Raw genomic sequence first — 13,964 nt, forward strand, 5'->3', positions numbered from 1 at the left:
TTAATAAAACATGCCACCACATACAATTCATCTGAGACCTGCAATTTCCTCCTGCTTTGCATCGCTGGTAGCTACGGTTTCTAAAAATATTTGTAAAAAATATTCCCCCATGCTGGAGCACCATGCCATATTATTAACTACAAGGTCTGCAATCTCACCTTAATTGTGGATTATACACAGAAAGAAACAGCATGGAGAGGATTTAGAGAGCGAAGGAGAGGAGAGAGTGCGTGTCAGGGCCCTGCAGGCTGCAGCAGAGATGTGGAAACAGTGAACAACTCTGGCGCAGACTGCTGCTTTCATCATCTGGGAATTGATTCTGTGGGTTCGTGTCACAACAAGCAGAGATCAAACCGGAATTTGACACAACAAACTTGTCACTACTTCTGGTGCATTAAGCTTACTAATGAACAATAAAATACCAATCAAATGATTTTGTCCTTTTTTTCCCCCCACTTGGGGAGATTACACAAGGTACACATCCTCTCTGTGAGAACAAACATCTGACAGAGCGGAGGAGAAGCCCAACAGTCAGCCAGGTGCACTGCAATGGAGGCTAGTCTTCTACAACACTTTCTTATTATTATCCAGAGTCTGGAAACAGATCAGGAATGTGTCAGATCTTGACCAATGGCCAGCACAAAACAGTTTATCTACAACCAATTAACCTCTGGTGAAGTGTTGCCAGTGACACCGTAACGGCTCCAGATCTGGCACCAGCCAGCCCAGCCAGCCAGCCCAGCCAGCCATCTCCCGCAGACCCACTCAAATGTGGGTGAAGAGTGAAGAGACCCTATCGTTAGGGCCACATCATGGACTGACCAGGGAAAGCTGTGGGCCCTGGGCCTCTGTTAGGGCCCTGCTGACCAGCAAAACCTCTTAGCTCTATAGTAGCTCTGGTCCTGGTCCAGCCATGTGTTGAACAGAGACCTGTACAGTACCTCTGGTCAATAAGTAATGTGTGGAAGAGAGAGAGAGAGAGAGAGAGAGAGAGAGAGAGAGAGAGAGAGAGAGAGAGAGAGAGCTGCTGTTGGACAGCCCAGTGTTTCAGTGTTACTGTGTTGACATAGTGATGAGGCTTTCTGCCAAACAACTGCAAGCAAGACCAAGCAGGGGAGAGGGGAGGAAAGAAGAGGACTCCCTTCCCTTTCTCTCTCTCTCTCTCTCTCTCTCTCTCTCTCTCTCTCTCTCTCTCTCTCTCTCTCTCTCACTAACTCTCGCCCTCTCTCCTTCTCCTCCATTCCTCATATGATGACAACTCTTATTGGACAGAGAAAAATATCCCCCTGCCTCACTCTACCAATACCACACATGTTCCATAAACAAAGATAAAAGAGTACATATAATTAAGCCCTGCCTAGCAAAACGTCTGGAAAGCAGAAAACCTTTGGGCGAGCAGCATTTTGCAGTCACGGTCAGTTAGAGCTCTCCCTGTGGGCAACACAGCTCTGCTCTGGTTCTCTCTTTATAAGGACTAATCTGAATGGCTGGCAAGAGATGGGGGAGTACCAGAGGCATGATGAATCTGCTCTGATGGATGAAGGGAACGGAGTCTAAACTCTGGTGTCCAAATACCCTGCGCGCCTTAGACCTTCTGTCTGAGGACCAACTAGGTTCACCTAGCCACATAATAATACACACAGGCACAAACAACCTGAGAACACAGCAGGAATGTGTGGCCACAGCACTGAACGGAATGATTGAGAAAGCTTCTTCTACTTTCCCCAACGCACAAGTGGTTATCTCCACCCTGCTACCACGAAAAGACTTCCACCCTGCTACCATACAGCGGGTAAACGCAAGTATTTCCCGTGACTGTGCCTCAAAGCCAAATGTTTTCCTGGCCCACCACTCCACCCTGGCCTTGAACATCCTCTATGACCAGATCCACCTATACAAGGCAGCAGTGCCCACCTTTGCCCATACTCTAAAGGACATCGCTCTCAAACGCAGCCCCAACACAGGGACAACAGATCAATAGACACCCCGCCCAGCGAGGAGAGGACCAACATCCAGACCACAGCACCACCGACCACGTACACACCCCCACCCCAACCAATCAACACCCCCCCAAGTCAACCATGCCCACACCCCTTTTAGGCCCCCTCAGATCAGACCTATGCCCCTCCTGCCCTCCCCATGCACCTCACCCCCGCCAAGAGGGCCTCAACATGGAAGTCACACATACGCCCAGGCCGTGAGCGGGCAAACAGGCCCGACCCCCACTCTTACACTAGCCCAAGCCAATGGTATGTACCAGATGCTCAGCAGGCTCTGCTCACACTTACTGGCCTGAGGCCAAACCACACGACCAACAACACTGGACACTTTATGGAACACAAAGTCTTCACTATCTCATCCTGGAATATCCCAGGTCTGAGGTCATCTGCATTTGGCCTAAAGAGCAGGAATCCTGGACTTGCTAAAAAAATCTGAAATACAGACATTGTCATCCTACAAGAAACCTGGTATAAAGGAGACGGACCCACTGGTTGCCCTCTAGGTTACAGAGAGCTGGTAGTCCCATCCACCAAACTACCAGGTGTGAAACAGGGAAGGGACTCAGGGGGTATGCTAATTTGGTACAGCGCAGACCTTACTCACTCCATTAAATTAATCAAAACAGGAACATTTTACATTTGGCTAGAAATTCAAAAGGAAATGATCTCAACAGAGAAAAATGTCCTCCTGTGTGTTACCTATATCCCCCCCACTAGAATCCCCATACTTTAATGAAGACAGCTTCTCCATCCTGGAGGGGGAAATCAATAATTTCCAGGCCCAGGGACATGTACTAGTCTGTGGCGACCTAAATGTCAGAACCGGACAAGAACCTGACACCCTCAGCACACAGGGGGACAAACACCTGCCTGGAGGTGAAAGCATTCCCCCCCCCCCAGGTACAACTATGACAGCATAACCAACAAAAATGGGTCACAACTCCTGCAGCTCTGTCACACGCTGGGTATGTACATAGTCAATGGTAGGCTTCGAGGGGACTCCTATGGTAGGTACACCTATAGCTCATCTCTTGGCAGTAGTACTGTAGACTACTTTATCACTGACCTCAACCCAGAGTCTCTCAGAGCATTCACAGTCAGCCCAATGACACCCTTATCAGACAACAGCAAAATCACAGTCTACTTGAACAGAGCAATACTCAATCATGAGGCATCAAAGCCAAAGGAACTGAGTAACATTAAGAAATGCTATGGAATGTAGTTTGGAAACCTACCAAAAAATGATTAGGCAACAACAAATTCAATCCCTTTTAGACAACTTCCTGGATAAAACGTTCTACTGTAATAGTGAAGGCAGTAGAAAATCTTAACAGTATATTTAACCTCTCAGCTTCACTTTCAAATCTAAAAATCTCAAATAGAAAACCGAAGAAAATGAACAACAATGATAAATGGTATGATGAAGAATGCAAAAATCTAAGAAAGAAATTGAGAAACCTGTCCAACCAAAAACATAGAGACCCAGAAAACCTGAGCCTACGCCTTCACTATGGTGAATCACTAAAACAATACAGAAATACACTACGGAAAAAGAAGGAACAGCATGTCAGAAATCAGCTCAATGTAATTGAAGATTCCATAGACTCTAACCACTTCTGGGAAAATTGGAAAACACTAAGCAAACAACAACATGAATAATTATCTATCCAAAATGGAGATGTATGGGTAAACCACTCCAATCATTTTGGCTCTATAACAAAGAACAAACAGCAAAAACATTTACATGATCAAATACAAATCTTAGAATCAACCATTAAAGACTACCAGAACACACTGGATTCTCCAATTACCTTGAATGAGTTACAGGACAAAATAAAAAACCCTCCAAACCAAAAAGGCCTGTGGTGTTGATGGTCTCCTCAATGAAATTATCAAATATGCAGACAACAAATTCCAATTGGCTATACTAAAACTCTTTAACATCATCCTTAGCTCTGGCATCTTCCCCAATATTTGGAACTAAGGACTGATCACCCCAATCCACAAAAGTGGAAACAAATTTGACCCCAATAACTACCGTTTGATATGTGTCAACAGAATCCTTGGGAAAATCCTCTGCATTATCATTAACAGCAGACTCGTACATTTCCTCAGTGAAAACAATGTCAAATTGTCTCTTTACCAAATTATCGCACGACAGACCATGTATTCACCCTGCACACCCTAATTGACAAACAAACAAACCAAAACAAAGGCAGTCTTCTCGTGCTTTGTTGATTTCAAAAAAGCCTTAGACTAAATTTGTCATGAGGGTCTGCTATTCAAATTGATGGAAAGTGGTGTTGGAGGAAAAACATACGACATTATAAAATCCATGTACAAAAAAACAACAAGTGTGTGATTAAAATAGGCAAAAAACACACACATTTCTTCCCACAGGGATGTGGGGTGAGACAGGGATGCAGCTTAAGCCCCACCCTCTTCAACATATATATCAAAGAATTGGCGAGGGCACTAGAAAAGTCTGCAGCACCCGGCCTCACCCTACTAGAATCTGAAGTCAAATGTCTACTGTTTGCCGATGATCTGGTGCTTCTGTCACCAACCAAGGAGGGACTACAGCAGCACCTAGCTCTTCTGCACAGATTCTGCCAGACCTGGGCCCTGACAGTAAATCTCAGTAAGATCAAAATAATGGTGTTCCAAAAAAGGTCTATACATATCTTGGCTTAAACATCAGTGCCACAGGTAACTTCCACAAATCTGTGAACGAGCTGAGAGACAAGGCAAGAAGAGCCTTCCTTCTATGCCATCGAAAGGAACATAAAATTTAACATACCAATTAGGATCTGGCGGAAAATACTTGAATCAGTTAAAAACCCTTTATGGTTGTGAGGTCTGGGGTCCGCTCACCAACCAAGAATTCACAAAATGGGACAAACACCAAATTGAGACTCTGCATGCAGAATTCTGCAAAAATATCCTCTGTGTACAACGTAGAACACCAAATAATGCACGCAGAGCAGAATTAGGCCGATACCCGCTAATTATCCAAATCCAGAAAAGAGCCTTTAAATTCTACAACCACCTAAAAGGAAGCGATTCCCAAACCTTCCATAACAAAGCCATCACCTACAGAGAGATGAACCTGGAGAAGAGTCCCCTAAGAAAGCTGGTCCTGGGGCTCTGTTAACAAACACAAACAGACCCCACAGAGACCCAGGACAGCAACACAATTAGACCCAAACAAATCATGAGAAAACAAAAAGATAATTACTTGACACATTGGAAAGAATTAACAAAAAACCTGAGCAAACTAGAATGCTATTTGACCCTAAACAGAGAGTACACAGTGGCAGAATACCTGACCACTGTGACTGACCCAAACTTAAGGAAAGCTTTGACTACCTGTATGTACAGACTCAGTGAGCATAGCATTGCTATTGAGAAAGGCCGCCGGAGGCAGACCTGGCTCTCAAGAGAAGACAGGCTATGTGCACACTGCCCACAAAATGAGGTGGAAACTGAGCTGCACTTCCTAACCTTCTGCCAAATGTATGACCATATTAGAGACACATAATTCCCTCAGAATACACAGATTCACAAAGAATTTGAAAACAAACCCGATTTTGGTAAACTCCCATATCTACTGGGTGAAATACCACAGTGTGCCATTACAGCAGCAAGATGTGTGACCTGTTGTCACAAGAAAAGGTCAACCAGTGAAGAACAAACACCATTGTAAATACAATCCATATTTATGCTTATTTATTTTCCCTTTTGTACTTTAACCATTTGTACATCGTTACAACACTGTATATACATAATATGACATTTGTAATGTCTATTCTTTTGGAACTTCTGTGAGTGTAATGTTTACTTTTTTTTTTCACATTTGTATATTATCTACTTCATTTGCTTTGGCAATGTTAACATATGTTTCCCATGCCAGTAAATCCCCTTGAATTGAATTGAGAGGGGGTGGATTTGAGAGGTAGGGAGAGAGCAGAGAGAGAGAAAAATTGAGATGAGAGATGGGGGGGGTAGAGAGAGAGCAGAGAGAGGTAGAGAGATAGAGGTAAAGAGAGAGCGAGAGGGTAGAGAGAGAGAGAGGTAGAGCGAGGTAGAGGGAGAGAGAGAGAGAAAGAAAGACAGAGAGAAAGAAAGACAGAGAGCGACAGAGAGAAAGACAGAGAGAGACAGAGAGAGAGAGAACATCCTGCTTCATCCCTATACTCTCAGTGGGGGACTCAATTCTCTCCACAGTCCCACTGCTAGCGGACAGGCATCAGCGCCAGCTATCAGCTAATTTACATGCCCTGTTATCTGGAACCCAGCATCACACCTACCCCTGACTGACTGTAGTGACTTCATCTTTTCCTGCCTAACTTACAGTGGGGTGATAGAATAACTTGTCTTTTCTATAACAGCTTCTAGAGGTTTACATTTAAATCTCAAACCAGGATCGGTGTCCATGGCTGAGCTGCCCTCTCTTTTACCAGAGGAGAATAATATCTGAATCGGATTTCACACAGCTGATGAAACCGCTTGCAGGGGGAGAGTGAGAAATCGGACAAAGTGCAACATGACTACAAGCCTCTCATTCATCAGCTAATGCTTCTCTCTCTCTCTCTCTCTCTCTCTCTCTCTCTCTCTCTCAATCTCTCTCTCTGTCTCTCTCTCTCTCTCTCTCTCTCTCTCTCTCTCTCTCTCTCTCAATCTCTCTCTCTCTCTCTCTCTCTCTCTCTCTCTCACTCTCTCTCTCTCTCTCTCTCTCTCTCTCTCTCTCTCTCTCTCTCTCTCTCTCTCTCTCTCTCTCTCTCTCTCTCTCTCTCTGTCTCTCCCTCTATCTCGCTTTCTCTTCAAAGAGGTTTAGTGCTGCTCCGTTTATTGACTTGGTTTCGTAAGCAGCACTATGTCAGGCTAACAAGTATCAAAGGACATGAACATCTACGCAGGCACTCAAAATGACCTTGGTGATATAAATAAACAATGTTTTAAAACCGCTTAATGTCCTAAATGAATGTGTGAAATAAGACTTCCAACTTACTGGGGGAATTTGGACATGAATTGGGCATCAACTATGGCCTCCTCCTCTGATCCCTCCATGCAGAAAGGGTGTAGGGTTTTAATTTCCCTACAAAGATAGATACAGTAGGGCTGGTCAGTTTATAACATTCAGTTAATGAGCAGGTGGATAAACAGCATGTGTAGACTGTAAAGTACCAACGACTTCCAATGAAGGATCTGTAAATATAATGTACATGTTAATAATAACTACTTAGGTACATGGGAATTGAAAAATAAGTCAGCATTGATAGGAGTTTTCAGTGCATGTGAGACGTCTCCAACTGCTCAATAATATCACACAGTATAGCCCAAGTACAGTAAAAACAGTCTACTTGTTGACATTTCTACCTGGAATAAAGCATGGTATGTCAGTTCAGTTCCTCTCTGGACAACTCAAGGTTTGCCTCTCTCTCTCGATCTCTCCTGAAGACATCCTGAGGGTAGGTAGACAGGACTGAACCCTGAGGTGTCAGTAAAAGAGTTTATGTGTGTGTGTGTGTGTGTGCGCGCGCGCGTGTGTGTGTGTGGTGTGTGTGTGTGTGTGTCGGTGTGTCGGTGTGATGACAGTATACATTCACATTGCCTTTCAGAATAATCAACAGCTCAACTATATCAACTGCCATCCTATTCTGGACGTATTTCTACACATCTTCAAGTCCCACTCCTCCTGCTGCTTCCTCTGACTGAGCTATTTAACCTCGTTACAAAGCTTCCAATGATTTCCTTTACCTTTTTTATAAAAAAAATATGAAAAAAGTCCCTTCTTTAATTTGTTGAATATTTTTTAATGCGTTTTTAAATAAAGTCAAACTTAATATTCAACCAGCCAGCTTATCAATGTTTCTTTGCAAAGCAGGCCATAAATATTAATGAGTCCTCCGCTCAGACCTGAAAGGGCCGGCTGTGCATCGTCTTTCTCCGCTAAGAAAGGGGGTTTATCACAAATAAAAAACCCTGGGTAATTTTTCACAGAAATAATTGCCCTGCATGTGGTAAATGGTGTTATTTTCTGGTATTTAAAACTTTGGCAGGGTTCCGTGTGTAATGATTTGCTGGCTGAGGCTAATGCTGGCAACCAGACTGGGAAAGGGAGAGCAGACTGAACTGGGCTGGGCTGGACTGGGCTGGGCTGGACTGGGCTGGGCTGGACTGGGCTGGACTGGACTGGGCTGGGCTGGACTGGGCTGGACTACCTCCACACGTGTCAGAGGGGTAACCACAAAACCAACTGAAAGGCTTTAAAGTAGAAAAACACTGTGAGCCGTTACCTTACCGTAGCTGGGGCCTGGGCTGGGCTGGCCACTATGTTACTGTAAAGTGAAAGTATGTTTGTGGTATGGAAAACATGGTCCTCAACATCACTAGCTGTAAGAGTCATGAGGTTTCTGAACTCCATGTCAAATTAGTGAAGACGTCAAACACGGCAGGGTCTCCTGTTCAGAAGAGCACTTTGCGCGCGGTGGGGGGCGTTCAGCAAGCCGCCGTTTAGCTGTTTAAATCACAACACAGCAGCGAGCCGGTCTGTGGCTGACTGACTGAATATACAGTACTGTATTTTGACTGAACTTCTCAGCTCTACACTGTGAGGTGTCTCAGGTCTGGGAAGGAGCAGAGCAGAGCAAAGAGAGTTGTTTTCCTGGAGGATCACAAACTCCTCAGTATACAGTAAACACTGCGATAAGGACCAGGCATCCCAGTAAAGTGTTAGACTTTGTCCAAAATGGCACCCTATTCCCTATATACAGTAGTGCATTACTTTTGACCAGAGCTCTATTGGCCTATAAAGGAAATAGGGTGCCATATGGGACGATTCCTTAGACCAGGGGTGGGCACCTGGTGACCCTTTTCTAGTTCCGCGGATCAATTTCTGGCTTAGGGCCCCCAAAATGCTAGGGCCGGCACTGAATGCATGTGTGGGTATGGATGTGGGTACGCAGACCCACAAGTCACTGTGGCTGCTCATGAGATCCGTTTTTTGTGGCCTCCACCCCCATCAAAGTTGCCCATCCCTGCCTTAGACTAAGTCTGTTCAGGAACATTGGGAGCTATAAGCTCTTTTCCCAGCTAGTCTCAGCTGGAGAGAGAGAGACTGATGGAAAGTCCAGACGCATAAGAGCATTTAGTCAACACTGCTGTTCCTGTTAGAACGGTGGGACGAGATCAACACAACACACAGTTCAGACTGCATGATCTGGACTCACTACAAGAGACACACTCACTCTCTCACACACACACACACACACACACACACACACATACGCACGCATGCACGCATGCACACACACACACACACACACACACACACACACACACACACACACACACACACACACACACACACACACACACACACACACACACACACACACACACACACACACACACACACAGAAGTGCAAAAGCAATGACCTTGACTGAATGGAATACTAAATACTGACTGAAATAATAACAGGGAAGAGGAGCAGAAGAAATACTAAGAGAAGCGATGGGGAGAGACGAGTGACAAGACAATCATGATATTTAATGATGGCAAGGCAACACAGAGAAGCCCAAGCCAAATAATGGTGGGAAGAAGAGAATCAAAGTATGGCTCTAATCGCAATTAGTGTGAGTGTGACCATTTTGACTTTCTCCATCCCTAACTACACTATTCTATTCAGTCTGTTGAGTTGCCAATTTGTCCTTGATTTCAGATGGGGATCAGGAGTTGTGTGTAGTGTGGATGCTGCGTTGAGCACCACATCCAGGCAAAGGCTACGTCCCAAATGGAGCCTTGTTCCCTGCACAGGGCAGTACCTATGGGTCCTGGTCAAAAGTAGTGCACTAAATAGGGAATAGGGTGCCATTTGGGAGGCAGCCCAAATAATCAACTGATGGGGCCCCAAAATGTCCAAATCAGATGATTACAGCGTGTCGTTCCCAGAGGCCTCTCAGCCAAACCTTTATTGCTCCTCCTGACCCCTCTGATTTTCATTAGAGATATCCATTTTGAAATAAAGAGTGGAGGTAAGGTACACAGACTGCTCTGTCTGTGCGTGTTCAATTTCCTGTTGGTTTGGAGGATTCAAGGGGAAAACAAGAGGTGTGATAAGTAGACTACCTCAGCATCCATCCAGCTATCTGGTGACCTGGTCCCTGGACGTATCCCAAATGGCACTCTATTCCCTATGTGGTGCTCTAAAGCCTATAGGGGCCTATAGGGCTCTGGTCAAAAGTAGTGCACTATAAAAGGAATAGATTGACATTTGGGACACACACTCTGTCTGTGCAGCACAGCAGAACCCTAATATTGCCCAATATGGAATATGACACCAGGCTAGGGTAATGATTACCCAACCACCACTGTATAAGAAAAAAATATGTTCAAAGTAACAAAATGATTTTTTGGAGTCCCTTATAGAGAGGTAAAGAGGAATATACTACAGCAACCACTTGTGGATTCTCTCGATATGGTTGAAGGGTAGGAAAAATTGAGAAGGTGATAAGATGGTGTCCTTTCCAAAATGAGTTTATGTTCTGATGTAAATCTTCTCCTTCAACCATAAATCAAGGGTATTAAACATGACTGTATGCAGCTGGACTGAGTTTTCCATTAGTGTATACCTGCAGCAGGGCATTTTAACCCCTGTGTTTCCAAGTGTGCGTCTCAAATGGCACCCTATTTCCTATATAGTGCACTATTTTTGACCAGGGCCCATGTGGCTCTGTTTGAATGTAGTGCACTATATATGGGAATATGTTGCTATTTGGGACGCACAATATAGGTAATATGTTGCCATTTGGGAAATAGGCATGATTTCAGATTTTCCAGACCTGGTTGGAGGCATTTATTTGCCCAATAAGCCTGCTTATGAAATATATCTGAATGACCAATTTTGCATAAAGCTGCAATTCCTCTACAAACTAAGTTTACTTTTACGGTACTAGGAGTTTTGATACACCGTATAAGCAGCTATATGGCAAACATTCTGAAAACAAGCTCTGCAGACTGCAATGTGACACGCATTGGGACAAAAGATAACTACACTATGACAATTCACAACATGTTACAGGAACTACTTCCACTGTAACATACGACTTGGTGTCATTGGCTATCAATATATAAATATCTGAGTATGACAACGATGTGAACATGTTCAATATTCAACAACTCCAGAGCCCCCTGGGCCCTCTGAGGCCTCCTTCTTCCCTTAATCATGTTGAGTTTCCATTTCCACTCCAGCCTGAAACGACTAGGAGAGTTAAACCTCCAGGAATTTCAGAGAAACCACTCATTACCACATCCAAATTGTTTTGTGGGCATGAAAAGGACAGTATTTATTGAACTGCTTCTCTGTGGCTGAGAGGAGGAACTGAGCAGCAGCAGCAGTAAAAAGTGAAATGTGCTGTTATGTTCAGTGCCTTCAGAAAGTATTCACACCCCTTGACTTATTCCACATTTTGTTGTGTTACAGCCTGAATTCAAAGTGGATTAAATACATGTGTTTTCTAACCCATCTACACACAATACCCCATAATGAAAAAGTGAAAACATGCTTTTAGACATTTTTGCAAATGTATTGAAAATGAAATAGAGAAATATCTAATTTACATAAGTATTCACACCCCCGAGTCAATACACGTTAGAATCACCTTTGGCAGCAATTACAGCTGTGAGTCTTTCTGGGTAAGTCTCTAAGAGCTTTGCACACCTGGATTGTACAATATATTTGCACATTATTATTTTTTACATTTTCAAGCTCTGTCAAATTGGTTGTTGATCATTGCTAGACAGCCATTTTCAAGTCTTGCCATAGATTTTCAAGTAGATTTAAGTCAAAACTGTAACTCGGCCCCTCGGGAACATTCATGTCATCTTGGTGAGCAACTCCAGGGTATATTTGGCCTTTTTTTTTAGGTTATTGTCCTGTGTCTGGAGGAAAGCAGACTGAACCAAGTTTTCCTCTCGGATTTGACCTGTGCTTAGCTCCCATTCTGTTTATTTTTTTATCCTGAAAAACTCCCTAGTCTTTAATGATTATAAGCATCCCCATAACATGATGCAGCCACCACTATGCTTGAAAATATGGAGAGTGGTACTCAGTAATGTGTTGTATTGAATTTGCCAAAAAGTTCATTGCTTTGCCAAATGTTTTGCAGTATTACTTTAGCGCCTTGTGAAACAGGATGTATGTTTTGGAATATTTGTATTCTGTACAGGCTTCCTTCTTTTCAATTAGGTTAGTATTTTGGAGTAACCACAATGTCGTTGATCCATCCTCAGTTTTCTCTGATCACACTCATTCAACTCTGTAACTCTAAGTAACTAAGTCACCATTGGCCTCATGGTGAAATCACTGAGCGGTTTCCTTCCACTCGGGCAACTGAGTTAATAAGGATGTATCTTTGTAGTGACTTGGTGTATTGATACAGCATCCAAAGTGTAATTTAATAACTTCATCATGCTCAAAGAGATATTCAATGTCTGCTTTTTTTTTTACTCATCTACCAATAGGTGCCCTTCTTTGAAAGGCATTAGAAAACCTCCCTGGTCTTTGTGGTTGAATCTGTGTTTGAAATTCACTGCTCGACTGGGGGACCTTACATATAATTGTGTGGGTGGGGTACAGAAATGAGGTAGTCATTAAAAAATCATGTTAAACACTATTATTGCACACAGAGTGAGAACATGCAATTTATTATGTGACTTGTTCAGCAAAGTTTTATACCTTTATACCTTAAGTTTTATAACTTATTTAGGCTTGTCATAACAATGGGGTTGAATACTTATTGACTCAAGACATTTGAGCTTTTCATTTTTAATTCATTTGTAGAAATTTCTAAAAACATCATTCCACTTTGACATGATGGGGTATTGTGGGTAGGCAGGTGACATAAAATCTCAATATAATCCATTTTACATTCAGGCTGTAACACAACAACATGTGGAAAAAGTCAAGGAGTGTGAATACTTTTCTGAAGGCACTGCATATTCTAATTAGCTGCAAAGCAATAGATTCCTTGCTAGCATGTTAAATCTGCTACATGACAGTGTAATTTGACTCCTTAAAAGGATTATGCAAATGACCGCTCATCACTGCTCGACAAGACGGAGAAAGAAGACAGATGATTTATGCACAACGCACCTTTCAGGAGATATCTAGAGGGGCTAATCACCTGAACCATGGAGTTTTATGTTTTATAGCTATACCCGGGATGGGTTCAAGCTTGTTTACATTGTCTCTACACATCCTCAAGCATTTCAACTATCATTTCTTAATTTCCAGAAACATACAGTTCATTTCATGTTAGAATTGTCCCACCACTACGGCTCGATGTGAAATCCAAGAAGGTCACATTTACACAATACAGCTCATTTTAATATTTTGTTTTTCAAACATATTTTGCATAAACAGAATTGTTTCGTTTTCAGTTGAAATCTCTTTTTAGACACGGTTACTATGCAGAGAGAAAAGAGCTTGAAATGTTTAGGGGGCTGAAAACTCTTTCCTTTGAGGAGAGTGAGTTATTCAAGTCTGTGAGAAGTCTAGGTACTACTTTCTAAATTGGGCTTCTATGACTCTGTTGTTAGTTGATTGATGCTGCTATTGCACTCTGGGCCAGAGTCTAAACGCATTACCGGTCGCTCTATTTGTTTGTTCCTGTTCACTGTGTTGCTTTACCCCTTATTTTTAACATACTCATCAAGATTTATATCATTTGTTACAAGTAAGTCAAATCCATACTAAGAAAAGGGGAAGTTATGGTTGGAAGCAGAGTAGTAAATTGTTAAATTTTTGCAGGTAATCTAAATGCAAACTAGCAGCAACTTATCATGAGAATGGATTTCTCCACCATCTGGTCCAATAACAGGGGATTTGTCTAGTGGCAAGCAGAGAATAGAATGATGGGAGAAAGATTAGCAGGCAAGTCCTACAGTTGGATAAAATGTCT

At 43.0% G+C, this 13,964-nt stretch overlaps 1 protein-coding gene across 2 annotated transcripts in view; it reads right to left on the minus strand.

Moving 5' to 3' along the window:
* The window catches only part of LOC139375050 (neuronal PAS domain-containing protein 3), a 366,286-nt gene that overhangs the window by 303,970 nt on the left and 48,352 nt on the right, over positions 1-13,964 (minus strand). Inside the window, exon 2 of one of the 2 annotated variants that reach the window (XM_071116430.1) lies at positions 7,012-7,098. The exons of the other annotated variant lie outside the window; for it this stretch is intronic. Coding sequence (XP_070972531.1) covers positions 7,012-7,098 — 87 coding nt within the window. The remainder of the gene's footprint in view (positions 1-7,011; positions 7,099-13,964) is intronic. 2 annotated transcript variants of the gene reach the window in all.

This window comes from Oncorhynchus clarkii, chromosome 19 (genome assembly GCF_045791955.1).
Source record: "Oncorhynchus clarkii lewisi isolate Uvic-CL-2024 chromosome 19, UVic_Ocla_1.0, whole genome shotgun sequence".
NCBI lineage: Eukaryota > Metazoa > Chordata > Actinopteri > Salmoniformes > Salmonidae > Oncorhynchus > Oncorhynchus clarkii.